The 14,987-nt window shown below is 52.8% G+C and overlaps 8 protein-coding genes across 8 annotated transcripts; 2 read left to right on the top strand and 6 right to left on the bottom strand.

Moving 5' to 3' along the window:
* Positions 1 to 1,206: 1,206 nt before the first annotated feature.
* Positions 1,207 to 2,853, bottom strand: J4E85_002600 (uncharacterized protein; the record flags this gene model as incomplete). Its single annotated transcript, XM_051466878.1, has 1 exon — positions 1,207 to 2,853. The coding sequence occupies one exon, from the start codon at positions 2,851 to 2,853 to the stop codon at positions 1,207 to 1,209; it is 1,647 nt and encodes a 548-aa protein (XP_051329733.1).
* Positions 2,854 to 3,730: 877 nt separating this feature from the next.
* J4E85_002599 (uncharacterized protein) lies at positions 3,731 to 4,747 on the top strand (the record flags this gene model as incomplete). Its single annotated transcript, XM_051466877.1, has 2 exons — positions 3,731 to 4,191; positions 4,270 to 4,747. The coding sequence occupies 2 exons, from the start codon at positions 3,731 to 3,733 to the stop codon at positions 4,745 to 4,747; spliced, it is 939 nt and encodes a 312-aa protein (XP_051329732.1).
* Positions 4,748 to 4,839: 92 nt separating this feature from the next.
* Positions 4,840 to 6,090, bottom strand: J4E85_002598 (uncharacterized protein; the record flags this gene model as incomplete). Its single annotated transcript, XM_051466876.1, has 1 exon — positions 4,840 to 6,090. The coding sequence occupies one exon, from the start codon at positions 6,088 to 6,090 to the stop codon at positions 4,840 to 4,842; it is 1,251 nt and encodes a 416-aa protein (XP_051329731.1).
* Positions 6,091 to 6,757: 667 nt separating this feature from the next.
* On the bottom strand, positions 6,758 to 7,375 carry J4E85_002597 (uncharacterized protein; the record flags this gene model as incomplete). Its single annotated transcript, XM_051466875.1, has 2 exons — positions 6,758 to 7,238; positions 7,311 to 7,375. 2 exons carry the CDS (start codon positions 7,373 to 7,375, stop codon positions 6,758 to 6,760), a joined length of 546 nt encoding a protein of 181 aa, XP_051329730.1.
* An 867-nt stretch (positions 7,376 to 8,242) lies between these two features.
* J4E85_002596 (uncharacterized protein) lies at positions 8,243 to 8,691 on the bottom strand (the record flags this gene model as incomplete). The annotated part of the gene is made up of 2 exons (XM_051466874.1): positions 8,243 to 8,532; positions 8,586 to 8,691. The coding sequence occupies 2 exons, from the start codon at positions 8,689 to 8,691 to the stop codon at positions 8,243 to 8,245; spliced, it is 396 nt and encodes a 131-aa protein (XP_051329729.1).
* A 1,554-nt stretch (positions 8,692 to 10,245) lies between these two features.
* Positions 10,246 to 10,485, bottom strand: J4E85_002595 (uncharacterized protein; the record flags this gene model as incomplete). Its single annotated transcript, XM_051466873.1, has 1 exon — positions 10,246 to 10,485. One exon carries the CDS (start codon positions 10,483 to 10,485, stop codon positions 10,246 to 10,248), a length of 240 nt encoding a protein of 79 aa, XP_051329728.1.
* Positions 10,486 to 10,939: 454 nt separating this feature from the next.
* On the bottom strand, positions 10,940 to 11,518 carry J4E85_002594 (uncharacterized protein; the record flags this gene model as incomplete). Its single annotated transcript, XM_051466872.1, has 2 exons — positions 10,940 to 11,288; positions 11,352 to 11,518. The coding sequence occupies 2 exons, from the start codon at positions 11,516 to 11,518 to the stop codon at positions 10,940 to 10,942; spliced, it is 516 nt and encodes a 171-aa protein (XP_051329727.1).
* A 1,006-nt stretch (positions 11,519 to 12,524) lies between these two features.
* On the top strand, positions 12,525 to 13,572 carry J4E85_002593 (uncharacterized protein; the record flags this gene model as incomplete). Its single annotated transcript, XM_051466871.1, has 2 exons — positions 12,525 to 13,004; positions 13,057 to 13,572. The coding sequence occupies 2 exons, from the start codon at positions 12,525 to 12,527 to the stop codon at positions 13,570 to 13,572; spliced, it is 996 nt and encodes a 331-aa protein (XP_051329726.1).
* Positions 13,573 to 14,987: the final 1,415 nt, after the last annotated feature.

The raw sequence follows: 14,987 nt of genomic DNA, 5'->3' as shown, positions 1-14,987 counted from the left end.
CAACCTGTGGCAAATATAGCACCGCCCTCTTCTACCGAAACCACACAACACGGCTCTAGGTACTTTCGAGGTTGTCGACTCATAATGACTAGGTAGCTTGTGTCCAAAAGTGCACGATCAAAGCAGCATGCGACAAATATAGCATCACCATCCACCTCCGGGATCGTGATGGCTTTACTAGAACACCTGGGCACTCTTGACGTTCTCAAGCCAAGCATCTGCTTTGATCTAACAGCCCTATGCCTTCCTTCCCAGTGTACGATGTGACGAATCAGCAGGGGCGGCAGTGCGGGAAGCGTGCATACCGGTATCCACTTGTCGTGCTGCCAACAACCGTCGCTAAACACACGAGGGGCTAGGGTGAACGGCGGGAATTCGCCAGAAGTCGTGGGTAAATGTACTTTTGGAGGTATCCAAAAATAACGTTGTGGCGTCGTGGGTGGAGGGTGGAGGGTGCTTGTGCAAGGCGAGATGTCACGATGGGAGGGGAGAGTGAGGGGGGTGTAGATGTAAGCGAGAGGGTACAAGGTGGAGCGAATATCAAATGTCCACGGTTGGGTTGGTTCGATGGAGCGAATAGCTCGCTGCTCGCCTGATGGCGCTAGACTATAAACGGTAGCATTCTTTGGTGACAGTCGTTTTGATGCGCGCTGTATACAGTACTTATTTACTACAGCGACCTTGAGGAACGTACACACAAGGTAACTGCTGAACAATCGCGGCACCAGATCACCGCGACACATAGTGAAGCAACGAGCATCAGCGCATGGCGTTTTCTCATGCAGGAACGGAGAATCCTCCATACCATCATTAGCGTACGCGGACGAGACAGCGGACTTTAGCCAGGTTGCCTACTGCGAGATTGCGCATCAGCTGAGTGTGTATTCGAACATCTATGCGCGACAACTACATCATCAGACAGCAGGACACCAAATCGCAACCACAGAGAACCATTTCCGTGTATTTGAAACGTCATCTCATCAAACATCAGGCGAAAAAACACCGATGCAGGATGAATGGCTGACGGCCAGAACGTGGCTGACCACGCTTATGCATGCTGCATGCGGCAGCAAGCATCCATGGACATGTGCACCAATCAACAGTAACACGACGGATGAACAGATCGACACCAACGGCCAAAGTTCGCCGTCCCATCTAACTTCAAAAGGCGTTGGAATTCTATAAGATACCACCGTATAACGCAATTTAGTTAACTAGATTTGCCTCGTACCGCTGCAGAATAGCAGTGTAATCGTTATACCATTGCTCCAGCCAACTCGTCGCATCGAACATACGCGTGGTGAAGCAACTCAGCGTAGGATCTAGGACCTTCATGTACATGACTAGATTGTGCATCTTGAGTCCAAACTCTTCAATGCGGAAACAATTATTCGGTAGGCACTGCCCGTATGTGTTGGCGGGGTCGGTCGAAGCCACCATGACGGTGACGAGCACGAAAAGCGAGTATATGACCGTTGGTGCAAAGCAGAATGATGGAAAATTAACAAGCAGAGCTGGATCCATTTCTGCGGCCGTGTCGAGGACGGCATGGCAGTTCTGGACGAGGGCTTCGAGCGACGTTTTGAGCGGGGCGATGATGATGGTAGGTTTGGGGAAGTCTTTGACGGGTATGCGGCCGGGGATGAAGGGTGCTGCGAAGGAAGCTTTGTTCGTTGGTGTGTGCAGGACAAGCTCGTACAGGTGAACCATGGCTGCGTGCCACCACACTTTGAGCGTCTGAGACGTTGCAAGACTGGGTGGGATATGAGCGACCCACGCTTCGAGCTTGTTCTTCATCGTCTCGATTACGGCATACGTGTTGTAATCGTTGCCGTCTACAAACGTAGCGATCTGGCAGAGGTATAATTGATTGGATATCTCCTGGTCCAGTTGCGTAATGCGAACGAGCTGACAGAGTAGCATGTCGGAAGCATCTCCTTGGCTTTCTAGGTACAAGAGACACTCCTCGTGGTAAGCATTCCAGGGGTATGGATTCGGCCTGCGTGTACTGATTGACGAGCTTGAGAGTGCCATGTAGCAGGCTAGCCAGGTACGTCGTGCTTCCAGCGATCCCGCGTCCTGATGCCGGCAGAAATAGGCTGGGGGAGTGGGCTGCAGCGAGTTTCCCGCGATGCCCACATCAATGGCCATGTCTGCGGCTAGCTGCAGGATCTGGTAACAACTGCCCATTAGACCTCTTCGCGGAAGCTTGTTCCAGTACGTGGCTATGAGCAGCGCCTGCACAAGTTCCAGCGATCTTTGCCCTCTGCCTAAAACTTCTTCCCCGAGGACATGCATACTTTCGCGTATTATCTCATCGTGCGTCTCTAAATCTAAGCCTTGCGCCTCCTGTGTAGTTGTGTATGCTATGACGGAGAGAAGTAGGATGGGAGCTTTTGTGCGGAGATATTCGAGATCCCCGGAAAGGCGTATGACGGGCCATGCTGATCCGGCTTGGTGCGCATAGAGGTGGAGTAGATGTTGTTGCTGGATAGGCGAAATGCGTGCATCCAGAAATGACAAGATGGCTTCGTAGTGGTGGTCTGTTAGGCTACCGGGCGACCGGCCTAGCGTGTTGGTGGAGAGTCCGCCAGGGGAGCGACTTGGCGTTGGGCTGTTGTTGCTCTGTTTCTGTAGCAAATTGCTGAGTTCTTGAATTTGCGCCTCTAGCTCCTGGATGCGGTTGCGCTGAAGGCGCGGTGCTGCAGGGACGCATTCCAGGTTGTTGCGGGTGCATCTTTCGCAGCTTGCCGCGTCGGGATTGGTGCTGATGTCGCACTTGATCTTCAGACGATGGCACTCTTCACAAGCGCGAAGACGCTTCCTCATGGTCTTGTCTTCTTGTTTAGCCATGATAGAGGTATTCAGCTGTAGTCTATCGTGGGGCTTTGTCTATGACAAAGTGACTTTACGCCCCGGGAAAGCGCGCTTGGTTCATGACTGCAGGTGGCTGTGCCGTATACCAGTACCAATACAGCGTGGCGTTTTGGAGACGGTATTCGTCCGGATGGCCCGGTATGTCAGTTGATCCAGATTTAGTGGAGGGTAGAGCTGGATGAGAGCATTCGAAGTTGTTCCTCGAGAATTGTACCTTACGTTGCCATCTTTCGGCATGGTCTTGCCGGTCAGGTGAAATTGCAGAAGGCGGACAAGTTGCCTGATTGGGCCTTGCCAATCCTGCCAGGAAGATAGACGGCCTCATGGCATCATCATGGCATTGTCGAAGTTTGCCTGTTAGTATGACCAAAGCAATGGCTCCATGCCAGAATGTACGGTATTGCTAGTACATACCTAGGTACGGTCGATTCAAGACATCGAGTACGCGATACCTGTTTAAGCGATAGAATGCGAGTTTCCACACGTACGGTACCTCTCACGCGATCATCGGAAAGCAGGCCAGGGTATTGGTATCGCTCTCTGAGCACATAAAGGCAAGAACAGGCGCGTATATCGAGAAATCACATCGATGGCTAGCATGCCAAAGTAGCAGCCCATCTACAACCCCACGGGCACAGCACCTCCCCCACTCCCCCAGACGAAGCTTGCTCGAAACAAGCTTGGCGGCCAAGACCCCGCACGCTTACCCTTCCCTAGCCTATCGCCATCACCACTCTGCCCAACTTTGCGCCGCGGCTGATGCTGGCGCGCCCGCGCAAGGGGGGCGTCGACTCTCATTGCGCCCACAATCTCTACCCCTTCCTATCTCCATTCCTCCAATTCAGCGATCACAATGAAGCCCCCAAAGTCACTCCTCAGCCGCCTCCCCGGTATACGCTGGACACCGTCCGACATCCCGTCGACCTCCCCGTCCACCCCGAAGCCTAAAAGCCGGAACCCGTTTTCGCTCAAAGCCGCGCCGCCAGAGCACGGCACTGTGCGCCCGCGCGCATCCACCATCAGTCTGACGTCCGAACCGGATGTCGATATGGATGCGCGCACGCATGCGCAGGGCCAGAGCGACTTCTTCACGCGCTTGCCGCTTGAACTGCGGCAATTGGTGTACGAACATGTCATGGGCGCGGAGATTGTGCATCTGACACTGAGCACGAAGAAGAAGCGGTTCGGCCATTTCCTGTGCGATAGCGAGGGAGATGGCGGGAGGGAGTACATGTGTCGCGTGCTGGTGTTTGGGAAGAAGGGCGCGAGATTGTACCCTGGTGGGCCGACTGTGTTGAGGGCTTGTAGGCGCATGTATGTGTTTTCCACCCCCTCCCCTCCCCATCGCAATCGCAATGGCATTGTGGAGACTGACTGTATTCTGCAATCTAGGTACTCCGAGGCGATCTCGTATCTCTATCGCGCGCACACCTTCTCCCTCCTCCATATCACGCACCTACTCTACCTCCCCGCTTCGATCCCACAACCGCGCCTCAATTCGATCCGAACACTACATCTGCGCTGGGCCATTCGCGCGCTGCCTTATATGAGTCGTGGTCCTTCGAATCGCGTCGTGTACCGCGACGATACCGCGAATTGGGAGAAAGCGTGGACGATAATAGCGAATATGCAGGGATTGAGACATCTTCGGGTGATTTTGATGGATCCTAGCCCGCAATGGCTGTGGCAGAGCGAGTGGATGGAGCTAGAAGATATGCTGCTGGATAGCGTGAGGATGGTGACGAAGCCGCGCGACGCTATTGTCGTGCTGCCGTATCCGAGTTGTAGGACGGACTGGGATATGGGGGAGAGTACGGTAAAGCTGAGGATATTCGGCAACGCAAGTGATGCTTCGGAGGATGCCAAGTAAGACACGATCACTTTGGTTTATTGCGAGCGAGGTCATTTGAACGATGTATCATATATTTCTTCCTTGTCAGGATCTATATAAGGCTGTGTCGCCTACAACCCCATGCAGTTGGCATAGTAGGTTACCGAGGCCGGCCAATCCGAGAACATACCTATGATGTGCACGTCCTTCGCGAGAACATCGAGTACATCGTACATGTCGCCATCATTGTTGGTCCGGTTGGCAACGTACTGGTAGTAGTATCCACCGCCGTCAATCTGCAGCCATCCGCCGCGCTCAAATGACCACGCGATAATGTCCAAGTTGTGTTCCTGGCAAGCGATGGCGTACTCTGAAGGCACGATCTTGTTGTCATCATCCAACTTGGTGAGAGCGAACATTGCGGGCGCCATAATCTTAACTCCACGAGCAGCGAGCTCAGGGATGCTGGCAGTGGCATTGGCGTAGCCTTCGGGAGTATCAACGCGCTCGTCGAGATACACGGCCTGGATTCCGAAGTCAGGCTCATTGTCGATCCAGTAGAAAACGTCATCGGGCAGGAAAGACTGCAGCCAAACACGGCTCGGATCGATCTCGTACTCGCGGAACTTGTCGACTATATCTTGAGCATACGCCTCCTGTGTGTATCCATCGAACGGCATCTCAACCTCGGGTGTCTTGAGCTCGGGCGCGTACTTCAGACCCCAGCTGTCGACCAGGGGGATGTAGTCGTCGACCGTCATGAGCTTGGGGCAGTCTTGCGCGTATAGATCCGAGCGGAAGTAGGGTGTGCCGTCCATGTATTCCTCTACCGTGGTGCCGTTGGGGTTGAAGCCATCCATCTTGCCGCAGAGAGTGCCAAACTCTTCCAAAGTGATGTCCGAGGTGCAGCACTTGACCGACGCAGCAGTGCCATTGGCGGCGGGCGAGAAGGGGGTCGTGCATTTCTCAGCGAGTGTAGTGTTGAGGATGTTGGTCGTGGTGTGCAAGTCGCATTGGGCGTGGCGGCAGACAAGCTGCTTGTCCTTGGTGAAAGCGACATCGCATTCGATCAGGCCAGCACCCATCCGATGCGCAGCCTTGTAACTCTGAAGAGTGTGCTCAGGGAATTGAAGCGGCGCTCCACGATGCGCAAGGACAAAGTCCGAGGTCTTGAACTCTTGCTCCGAGCAGCTCTCCAGCTTTTCCTTCAACGGGCTCTCGTCCATGTTGTCGACGAGGTAGTAAGGCCGGACGCCGACTTGGACGTTGAACTTGCTGTGCCCATGGCCATGACCATAGCCGTCTCCACGGGGAGCAACAACAGGTACAGCGGCAGCAGACGCGAGTCCGACGAGGACAGAGGTAGCGATGAAAGAGCGCATCGTGAGCAGATCTCAACCCCGAAGTATCCGGGAACCTGCGACGAGAGCGAACGGTTCCTGCAGGACAAGCATCCTGGCGGCCATGACGCTTCTTATCTGCACCGGAAAAAGGCCAGAGCTGTACAACACCTCGGATAGATCAAAGACGCCGAAGTACAGGACGCCGCACGGCTCGAGGTGTTCGAGCTGAGCTGCTCAGCTACTGCACGTGGTGGAGCTACCCTAGCTCGAAGCTCTTGGCTGTGCATGATGGCGGACGGAGCACGAGATGGTTGTGGAAAGCTACACGGGACGAGTTAGCTCGCCAAGCCGCCAAGTCCACGCCGCCTGTCACGTTGATCAACGATGCGATAAGATACGCGCGCCGGCACAGCGGGCGGAGCAAGACCTGTTCAAGCCGCGCGTGGGAGCTTGCGTGCATGGTTCCTGTGCGTCACCGTCATGTTGTGTCTTGGCTGCGTTTTGCTTCTTAGAGTCTTGTACTCCGACCAGGCGGTGACTTTGGCCCATCGTCAATCCGATTGGCCTTTGCGAGGTCGTTGTATCCCCTCGGCTTGAGTTTGGAGAAGCCCCATATGTCTCATGAGCATCCGTAATGCTCCACAGCCATTCCCGAGAAGCTGCCGTCCGTGTGATTAAGATCGTCCGAGAATTGTCCCTGGACGCGTCAGGACGCGCTACTTTCCTGGTCGTCCCTCTCTGGTAGCTGGAAGACGCAGTTGGATTCGCCGGTATTGATCTCGGCCGAGCATCGCCAGTTCGGAAGAGTGACGACAAAGTCTCTTGGAGCCGTGATCTTCTTGATGGGCTGCAGAATTTCCTTGCTGTTCTGTTCCCAGAATTCACCATAGCATCCCTGCCAGAGGTCGAGACAGAAGTACAACTTGATGTGTAATCTCTTGAGACCAGTCATCTTGCTCAGCCCATCCCACAACCTGTACCACTCAACTCGGTGATGCGCAGGCATGAGGTTGACCTGGAAGTATTGATTGCGATCAAGGTCCCATTCAATATTGAGATTGCTGACTTGCACGATACGTTGGGGCTGGAAGAAGTAGCAGAGATAGCCTGCTGTTGGAAAGTCTTCCAAGTCCGTGGACATGAAGAACTCATTGCTTTTGTAGAGATATTCGATACTTTCAGAATAACTAAGAACGGTCACATGTTAGTCTTGTACTGGTAGCGAATGTGCAATTACAATTGTATCTGACTCAACTTACATCTGCCGACACGTTCTTAGAAGAGGGAGTGCCAATTGCAGCTTCTGGCCTGGTGAACAAGGCATGTAGCAAAGGCAATTTCGAAGTGTGCACCTTCGCGTCAATAGTTTCCCATCCAAAACCGATGCATGTATGGTCTGTTCTCCCAGAGCCATCTCATAGATCATCCGCCGAATCTCCAACGGCAGTTTGCTCAGAAGCGCTGAGCGAGGCTGTGCCAGCGTCTTCTGGTCCTCTTGTAAGTCCCCTGATATGGAAAGTGCGCGTCTGCGAGGTGTGGGCATCGTTGGTAGTACTATCTCGTGTGAAAGATTTCGTCTTCTTCCATGTCGACCAGGGCTCAGAAATACTAGCAAGCAACAGATGCAAGGCGCGCAAACCGTCCACATGAGGCATTTGGATGTCTGCCAGACCACTGTCCGTATGCAATTGCCCGTCTTTCTTCCAGCATTTTCCAGCTTGCTCCGGAATCGATTCGGCATTGTCGCGTTGAAAAGGAGTCGCGACGATTGTCAGCGATGGCGATGACGACTTCCGTGGCGCACGAGCAGGCGGGTGAATGGCCGCGGAAAGCTCTCTGGCATATGCAACGCCGCGATTGAAGAGCAAGAAACTCTTCTCATTTGTCGATGCTACTCTAGTGGCGTCTCGGTCGTCGTCGAGACTGGAACAGGGAGGCTGCCGCGAGTGATCGTTGTGACCTGTGGCGCAGTCGAGGCCCCACTTAGCGGGCAGCCACGATGACGATGACGTACTGGGACCACACCTGGGCACGGAGTACCAGGCGCTGACTCTCTTTGCACGCCATTCACACACACACACGTCTCACATCTTGTGGGCTTCATGTTTTTGGTGTATGTAAGTTTCTCTAAACATGCTGAATTACTAACAGGAATGGAAGGCGCTCCGATCTTCCGAGGCTGCTGCGCACATCACCCCAAGTGCGCCTCCGCTTCTATCTCAATCTTCATCGTCTTATACAAAGCCACGACTTGCACTACAGTCATGAGAGGCCCATGATTCTTGCATCTTTCCTTCATGTTGCGAATAATTGGCTCCGCAATCTCATTAATCGGCACGGTAACGTAGATACGCGTCTTGTAAACCTGGTCCCAGCCCTCCCCACCAGCCTGTTGAATAGCATGTTCGACGTTGTCGAAAGCTTGGTCAACCTCCTTCGAAAGATCTTCAGGATACTCCTCGGTCGTGCAATCCCAGCCGCCTGGATGTGATCAACATTGGGTGGTCTATTAACTGTGGGCGACGTATCTTGACCGGATACTTCGATGCGGTTGTCGATGCGGACCGCTTGGCTGTAGTTCAAATCCCGTTTTGATCGCTCCCCAAAGCCGGGATAGTCGAAGTATTGAGGATGCGACATAGTGGTCTTGTTAGAGATCAGACTGGAAAGCCCGCGAGCTATACAAGGCGAAGTACGATAGGGCCTTTCTATTCGATGCGCGGCTACCTCTTATACTTAATCTACATGGCATGATCGCTCTAGAACCTCCATTTCATGACGACTGACAACAGCCGTCGAACATCACATTGCGGCGAAGACTCTGCCAAGAGGACATTTGTAAGCTGGGTTTAGGCGTCCTATTGGATTTGCCGTCACAGGCAACCGCAGGCTCAACCCAATGCATGACAAGATCTTGGCCTATTGATTACGACGGCGTTGAAAGAATTCCTCGGCGTTCAGAAGCTTGAGTACATGGATTTAAGAACTGACATCCGCAAGCTTACGCAGCCAGCATATCTTCACGAGACGGCCAGTGGCTCTCAGGCTATGGAATGATGGTACCAATATCCCTACGTTCATTCCTAACGGGACTTTCGGCAGGGTTTCTTTGCATCCTACAACACCAGGGCTGCATGGGGTAATTCTGGTATCAGTAGGTGCTGGGAATGATTGACATTTACGATCAACAACATAACACGTATTCGCCATCACGCTTCATTGGGTGACCCGAACACATGATTGACACGGTGGATTCTGCGACTATCGCCCTGATGGTACAGTTCTGGCTAACATGAGATACCACACGTTAGTCCATGATGAACACATTTCCCAACGGGAACCATCATCTACCACCATTCATCGAAATCATCATAGTAACCCTCGCCTCGCGGTGGAGAGCCCGACCTCCCCCGCCCACCCCACCCACCTCCACCATATTGCGATCCCCCATATTCTTCGAAATCATCATAGTACCCCGGGCCTCGCGGCGGAGATGTAGACCTTACATTCCGACCGCCTCCGCCCCATCGCGATCCCCCATACGGGCCATACCAAGAGCCTCCGCGCGGTGAGTCTGGATCCAAAGGATACGACATGTACGGACCCAAGTATCGCATGTCTGAGGATGTATGGTAGGGAATAGATGAATCTTGGAGACTGCCGCTGCCGGGGCCCCAGGCTGAGTGAGAGCGGGCGTCGTAGGGGCGTCTGGTGCCCCAGTCTGCGCCGTGGCCGAGACCGGGGACGTTGAAAGGGTCGTTGTTGTAGAAGGGGTTGTTGCTCATGTTTTTTGGTGTTGTTGTTGTAGATGGGGGTTGTTATGTGCAGGAGGATGTGGTGTGCGAAGCTTATTAGCAAGAGCACAGGAAGCTTTATAGGGAGATATGGTGAGTATGTGTACTGTTGGCAAGTCTAGTTCTGGTGTTATACATAGACACGTTCGTGATGCCTTCGTTCACTGAACGCTTGACATGTTACTGCTCACATTCCAATATACCAATGTTTGGCGAATACGCGAATACACCATCCTCCAAGTATATATCCAAACAGTAGTCTAGGAGTCTACTTTGTACACCTACACCTCACAAGCCTGTTGTGTCGACGTCATATCTGCCGCCAACATCTACGCCGTTTCTTCCTGCTTGAGAATCAGCCCACATCGTAGGCAGGCTTGTTCCATTCGTAGACGTACCCCTACTTCTTCGCAGTTCCTCCACCCGGAGTGAAAGACGGAGCCGCGGCGTTCAAGCCCTTTGCAGGTGTAGCAGGCGAAGCCTTGTCGTTATTGGTGTTGTTGTTGTTGTCGGTTGATGGGTTCAATGCCTTTCCCCAGGCAGTCCCATTCTTGGGATACGCGGTTGGCGCGCCCCAGTCCTTGCCGTGGCCGATACCTGTGACTTTCCGCCAATCTTCGGGGGGGTTGTTTCCAGACATCGCGGTTGTTGTGTAGGCGTTGGTTTAATTCTATTACTGGTTAGGTAGACTGTTGGGTATAGAGTTCATATATGGTGTGCGATTGTGGGTGTACGTACCTGTATTCGCGATAGTTATTGTTGGTGAGTATCTTCCAGTGGTGGCTACGATCAACGACGAGAGAGTGGACATTGCGAGTAGCTCAAGGAAAGGGTCGGATATGAGTTGATCTCGTGCGCATCACAGTAGTGAAGGGTAGCATTAGACATCGTACATTCACTGCTCGAACGATGCTAGGGCATGTGTGATGAGTGCAGTTCGCAGCCTGATTACATTAGTCTTCTATGTATCACATCCGCCAGCGAACATCTGAATTAAGCAAGCTCATTCTAGACAACTACATATCTTGATTCTGCTGAACATCGGCTGCCTGTAACAAAGCGCGATGGTCTTCAACGACTTGTCTTCCTTTGTTTCACCCCTCAATTGTATTTCGACCACTCCTCGCTTCCTTGTTCTTTGCAGCACGCCCTTCACATTCCCGTATGAGGTTGTCAATTCCCGCAACATACTCAGGCTTATTTCTTTTCTCAAAATCCGTCTTGAGCGCGCGCAGGCAATCGAGAGTCTCAACCGGAACGTGATCTTCCCCCTTGTCTGCATCAATTATGCTTAGGCAATCGTGAATGTACATCCGCGGCTCAGGCTTTCCTTCTTCTGGTATAAGCATCCCATACATGAGAGTGACCAAGGTCCTAGTTAAGGTAGCGTATTCTACATCAAAGGCTTCGTGACGCGGAATGGGCTTCCCTTGGAGCGCAAAGCTGTTGTTGTGTGCATATGGCTTAAGCATATTCGCAACGGACTGAATCTCTTTGAGCACATACTCCCGCTTCTCTGCCGCTGATGCATCCTTTGGATATTTCCAGTCCATAGGTATGGCGCCCCCCGGGGTCTTGTTGATATTGCTGTAGGTCAAAGTGTCCAGCCAGCTGAATACCATAGTAGGCTGCAACAAGGCCTTCTCCTCATCAGTCAGAGAGTCGAATGACATTGCCACCCGTTCAGCTCGAGCAGTCTTCTTCCAAATTCGCTCTGGGAGTAGGGACCTGGGGGGTAAAGATTGGATGAAGTTAGGGTCGTTGTTGAGTTTACGCAATGCCACAGCCTTCTCGTAATGAGATCTTTGTGCAGATCGCTCCTGAAGGTATGTTCCCGATACCGATACTGTTATATCGGACACAAGGAGCGGAGTCGAGAATCCAGTCGAGAAGGCTCCGAGCCGACCAAGTAGGCGATGTCCAATGGAGAGACTCCGTAAACTCCTCATTCTGAAAGAAAGGAGCATACCTCCTATTCCACCAATAATATTAGAATCATCCCTCGTAAACCCCTGACTACTTTGCCATATCTGAGATTTTGGGAGATTGATTCCTTCATAATGAAGGATGCTTCTTCTGATCTGACTTTCCCAGTGCGTCAACCAAGCTGCCAGAGGCGCAGCAAGAGCAAGAGAATAAAAGCCTGCTCTGGTAACAAAGTACGCAGATTTCGTCGGCAAAGTCAGCAAAGGGCGTCTGATGATCATCCGGCCCAGAAGCAGAGTCGCTGCCGCTGTTGGCCCTAATAAGACCAATGCAGTGGCAGTATTTGCAACACCAGGTTCTTCTGTCTTGGGAATAGCAGGATGTAGACCTTTTCATTAGTGAGAACCTATTTGGTGTGCAAAATTCGATGTAGTCGTCAACTCACCTGCACCCTGAGGCGGGAAAAGACGAACCATTGTCAAGGTTCATCTACGGTCGTAGATCTTAAAAATAGGGTTTCGCTAATCTCAGACAAGATTTCGACCAGTGTCTAAGGTGAGCTGAAGCGAGGGAGCTGGAAGACCATTTTGACGCGTGGAGTTGAGGAGCGATTGGAGATGCGGCGTGGTTGCACAAGTTAACATCCGCATGAGGCTAGATCCCGCGGACATGGCCGCTTACTCATCATCGAATCTTCGCATTCGCTCAACACCAACGAGCTCGTCGCCAGCAGGAAGATAGCCATCCACAGCCATGCCACCACGGCTAAGAGCGGTCCGAGCCGCCTCATCTCTCCTGTTCGTATGCTCGAGAGCACCCGCAGCGACATCGGTCGCCCCCCTCCTTGTGCCCGCCCAGCAGAGATGCGCATCCATTCTTTCCTCGCTCTCCGACAACGCAGGCGCCTACAATAAAAAGATCCGACGAGGTCGCGGTCCTGCCTCGGGAAAGGGAAAGACTGGTGGACGGGGTCAGAAGGGTCAGCATGCACACGGCAAAGTCCCCGCGGGCTTCGAGGGAGGTCAGACACCACAATGGATTACCAACCCCGAGCGAGGGCGGGGGAAGTACAACCCGTTCAAGGTCGAGATGTCACCCATAAATCTGGACCGGATACAGAGCTGGATTGACCAGGGGAGGTTGGACCCGAAGAAGCCCATCACTATGAAGGAATTGGCCAAGTCGAGGTGTCTGCACGGTGTTAAGAGGCATGGCGTGAAGCTGCTCGCGAGGGTATGAGAAGACCAATCAATGGCGGCCACGCGAATGCTAATTGTGACCGTAGAATCCAGAGCAATTGACCACACCCATCCACATCGTCGTCTCACGCGCCTCTGCCGACGCTATCGCACGCATCGAAGCCCTCGGCGGCAGCGTGACAACACGCTTCTACTCTCCCACATCCATCAAGCGCGTCCTCCGCGGCGACTCACACCCCACCATATCCATCCAAGCCTCGCCAGATCTCGTCTCTCTCACTGCTCGCTCCGCAGCCGCCAAGATCCCATCTCCCATCATCACCGCCCTCCAGACGGCCGCTGAAGAAAAGAAGAAGGAGGCTATGGTTGCTGTCATGAAGCAGATCGGGTCGAAATACAAGTACAGGCTGCCTGATGCGACGGCAAGAAAGGACATCGAGTACTACCGCGACCCAGCGCATAGAGGGTACTTGAACTACACAATGAAGGATGGCGAGAGCCCGTCTTTGTTCTTCAAGCCGCCCGGCGAGGCAAAGGACAGGAAGAAGCAGAGCGCAAGGAGAGACGCGGCCAAGGCCAGTGCGGACAACAAGCTGTTCTAGAGAGGGGCGTTGGAGCATGTATCATACTATGTGTATAACGATCAGTTGGTCCCGCAAATATACCACTACAATGTGTGGGCCCACAGTGCTCAGCCATGAATTCACTCATATCCGTCATGAACATATCATCAAGGATGACCTGGACGCCTACCTTGCTGACCAACATGTTGTTTCCCCGCCACATGTGTGTAATTGAGGGGCTGAGCCATCGTGAGAATGAAGTCGTCATCCGGTGGGCAACCTAAGGCCGTGGCTGTGCAACTCGGCACCAGCGGCCGCGCAGCAACGCCGAATGCAGAGCTAGATAGTCAAACGTCAACATGAACAACAAAGACGTCAGTACCTATGCGCATGGCCAAGCCCAAGAATCGTGGCGGTGTGTTTGTTAGTGAAGCAAACGCCACGATCGGTGCCAATGCGATGCCCGTTTCAAACATCAACCACTATCGCAGTGTTATGAAACATGTCGCACTGTTTCCATGGCACGACCGTCGATTGAATTTGCGACGTGGCTCGAGCATGCTATTTGTGCTGAGACATGGGGGTTCTTGTTAGATCTGAGATGATGGTCATGTGGTGGAGACGGTTGTTAGTGCATGAGGTGACGTGAGTAAGTATCTTTGGAAAGTCGCTGATGCATCATCATGTGTGGAAACTGGTGTGAAAAGTTTGGATATATAGGGACTATGTGTCTGACTAGAGTGGTGCAGCTGTGCTCACGGAAAGATGGATGAGTGAAGCTGACTAGTATCTAGCACAGTGTACATGGACTTGTACCACATACGCATTCTGCTACCTTCCTTCTTGGGCTGTGTCCTTCTCTGATATACGAGTGTTCTCTCATTTCGTTACCTGTATCTTTCAACATGTGGTCCCGAACGAATGAGAAGCATGCTGTGAGGATGTTCTGGATCTTACTGCATTAGCACACCAACATCAAATGTATCAGACATGCTTCCAAGATGCACTTCGTTATTACGACACGACCGAATCGACGTGCTTCCTGGCCCAGGCGACGGTCGTTTTCACATAGCGGAGCCCAATCTCGAACCCATCGGCGACGACAATGCCTGTTATGTTGGAACCCGGGAATCCTGACCAGGTAGCATGCGTGCCGTAACATATCCATTTTCGCACCAGGGAGTTGTCGTCCAATGAAGCCATGATGAATAGATGGATGCCGGCAGGGATATAAGCTGTGTGGAGTCCGAACCTGTCAGGCAGTGCAGTCGGGGAAGGTGATCCCTTTGAAAGCATGCCACAACACTAGTAGCTGCAGTGAGAGACGAACGATGGAAGGTGATGATGCACATGAAAAGCCTTCGTGTCGGTGGACAATCCCCGCGACGTGTCCGTAATCAGCATAGAATCCAGTTGGTCGGCACTCCGCTTGTGCGAGCCGGTGAGACTGTCTG

Source organism: Alternaria conjuncta (assembly GCF_024043145.1).
Source record: "Alternaria conjuncta strain BMP 0040 chromosome Unknown scaffold_3, whole genome shotgun sequence".
NCBI lineage: Eukaryota > Fungi > Ascomycota > Dothideomycetes > Pleosporales > Pleosporaceae > Alternaria > Alternaria conjuncta.
The sequence above is the reverse complement of the archived record's forward strand: the minus strand, read 5'-3'. Positions and strand labels throughout refer to the sequence as shown.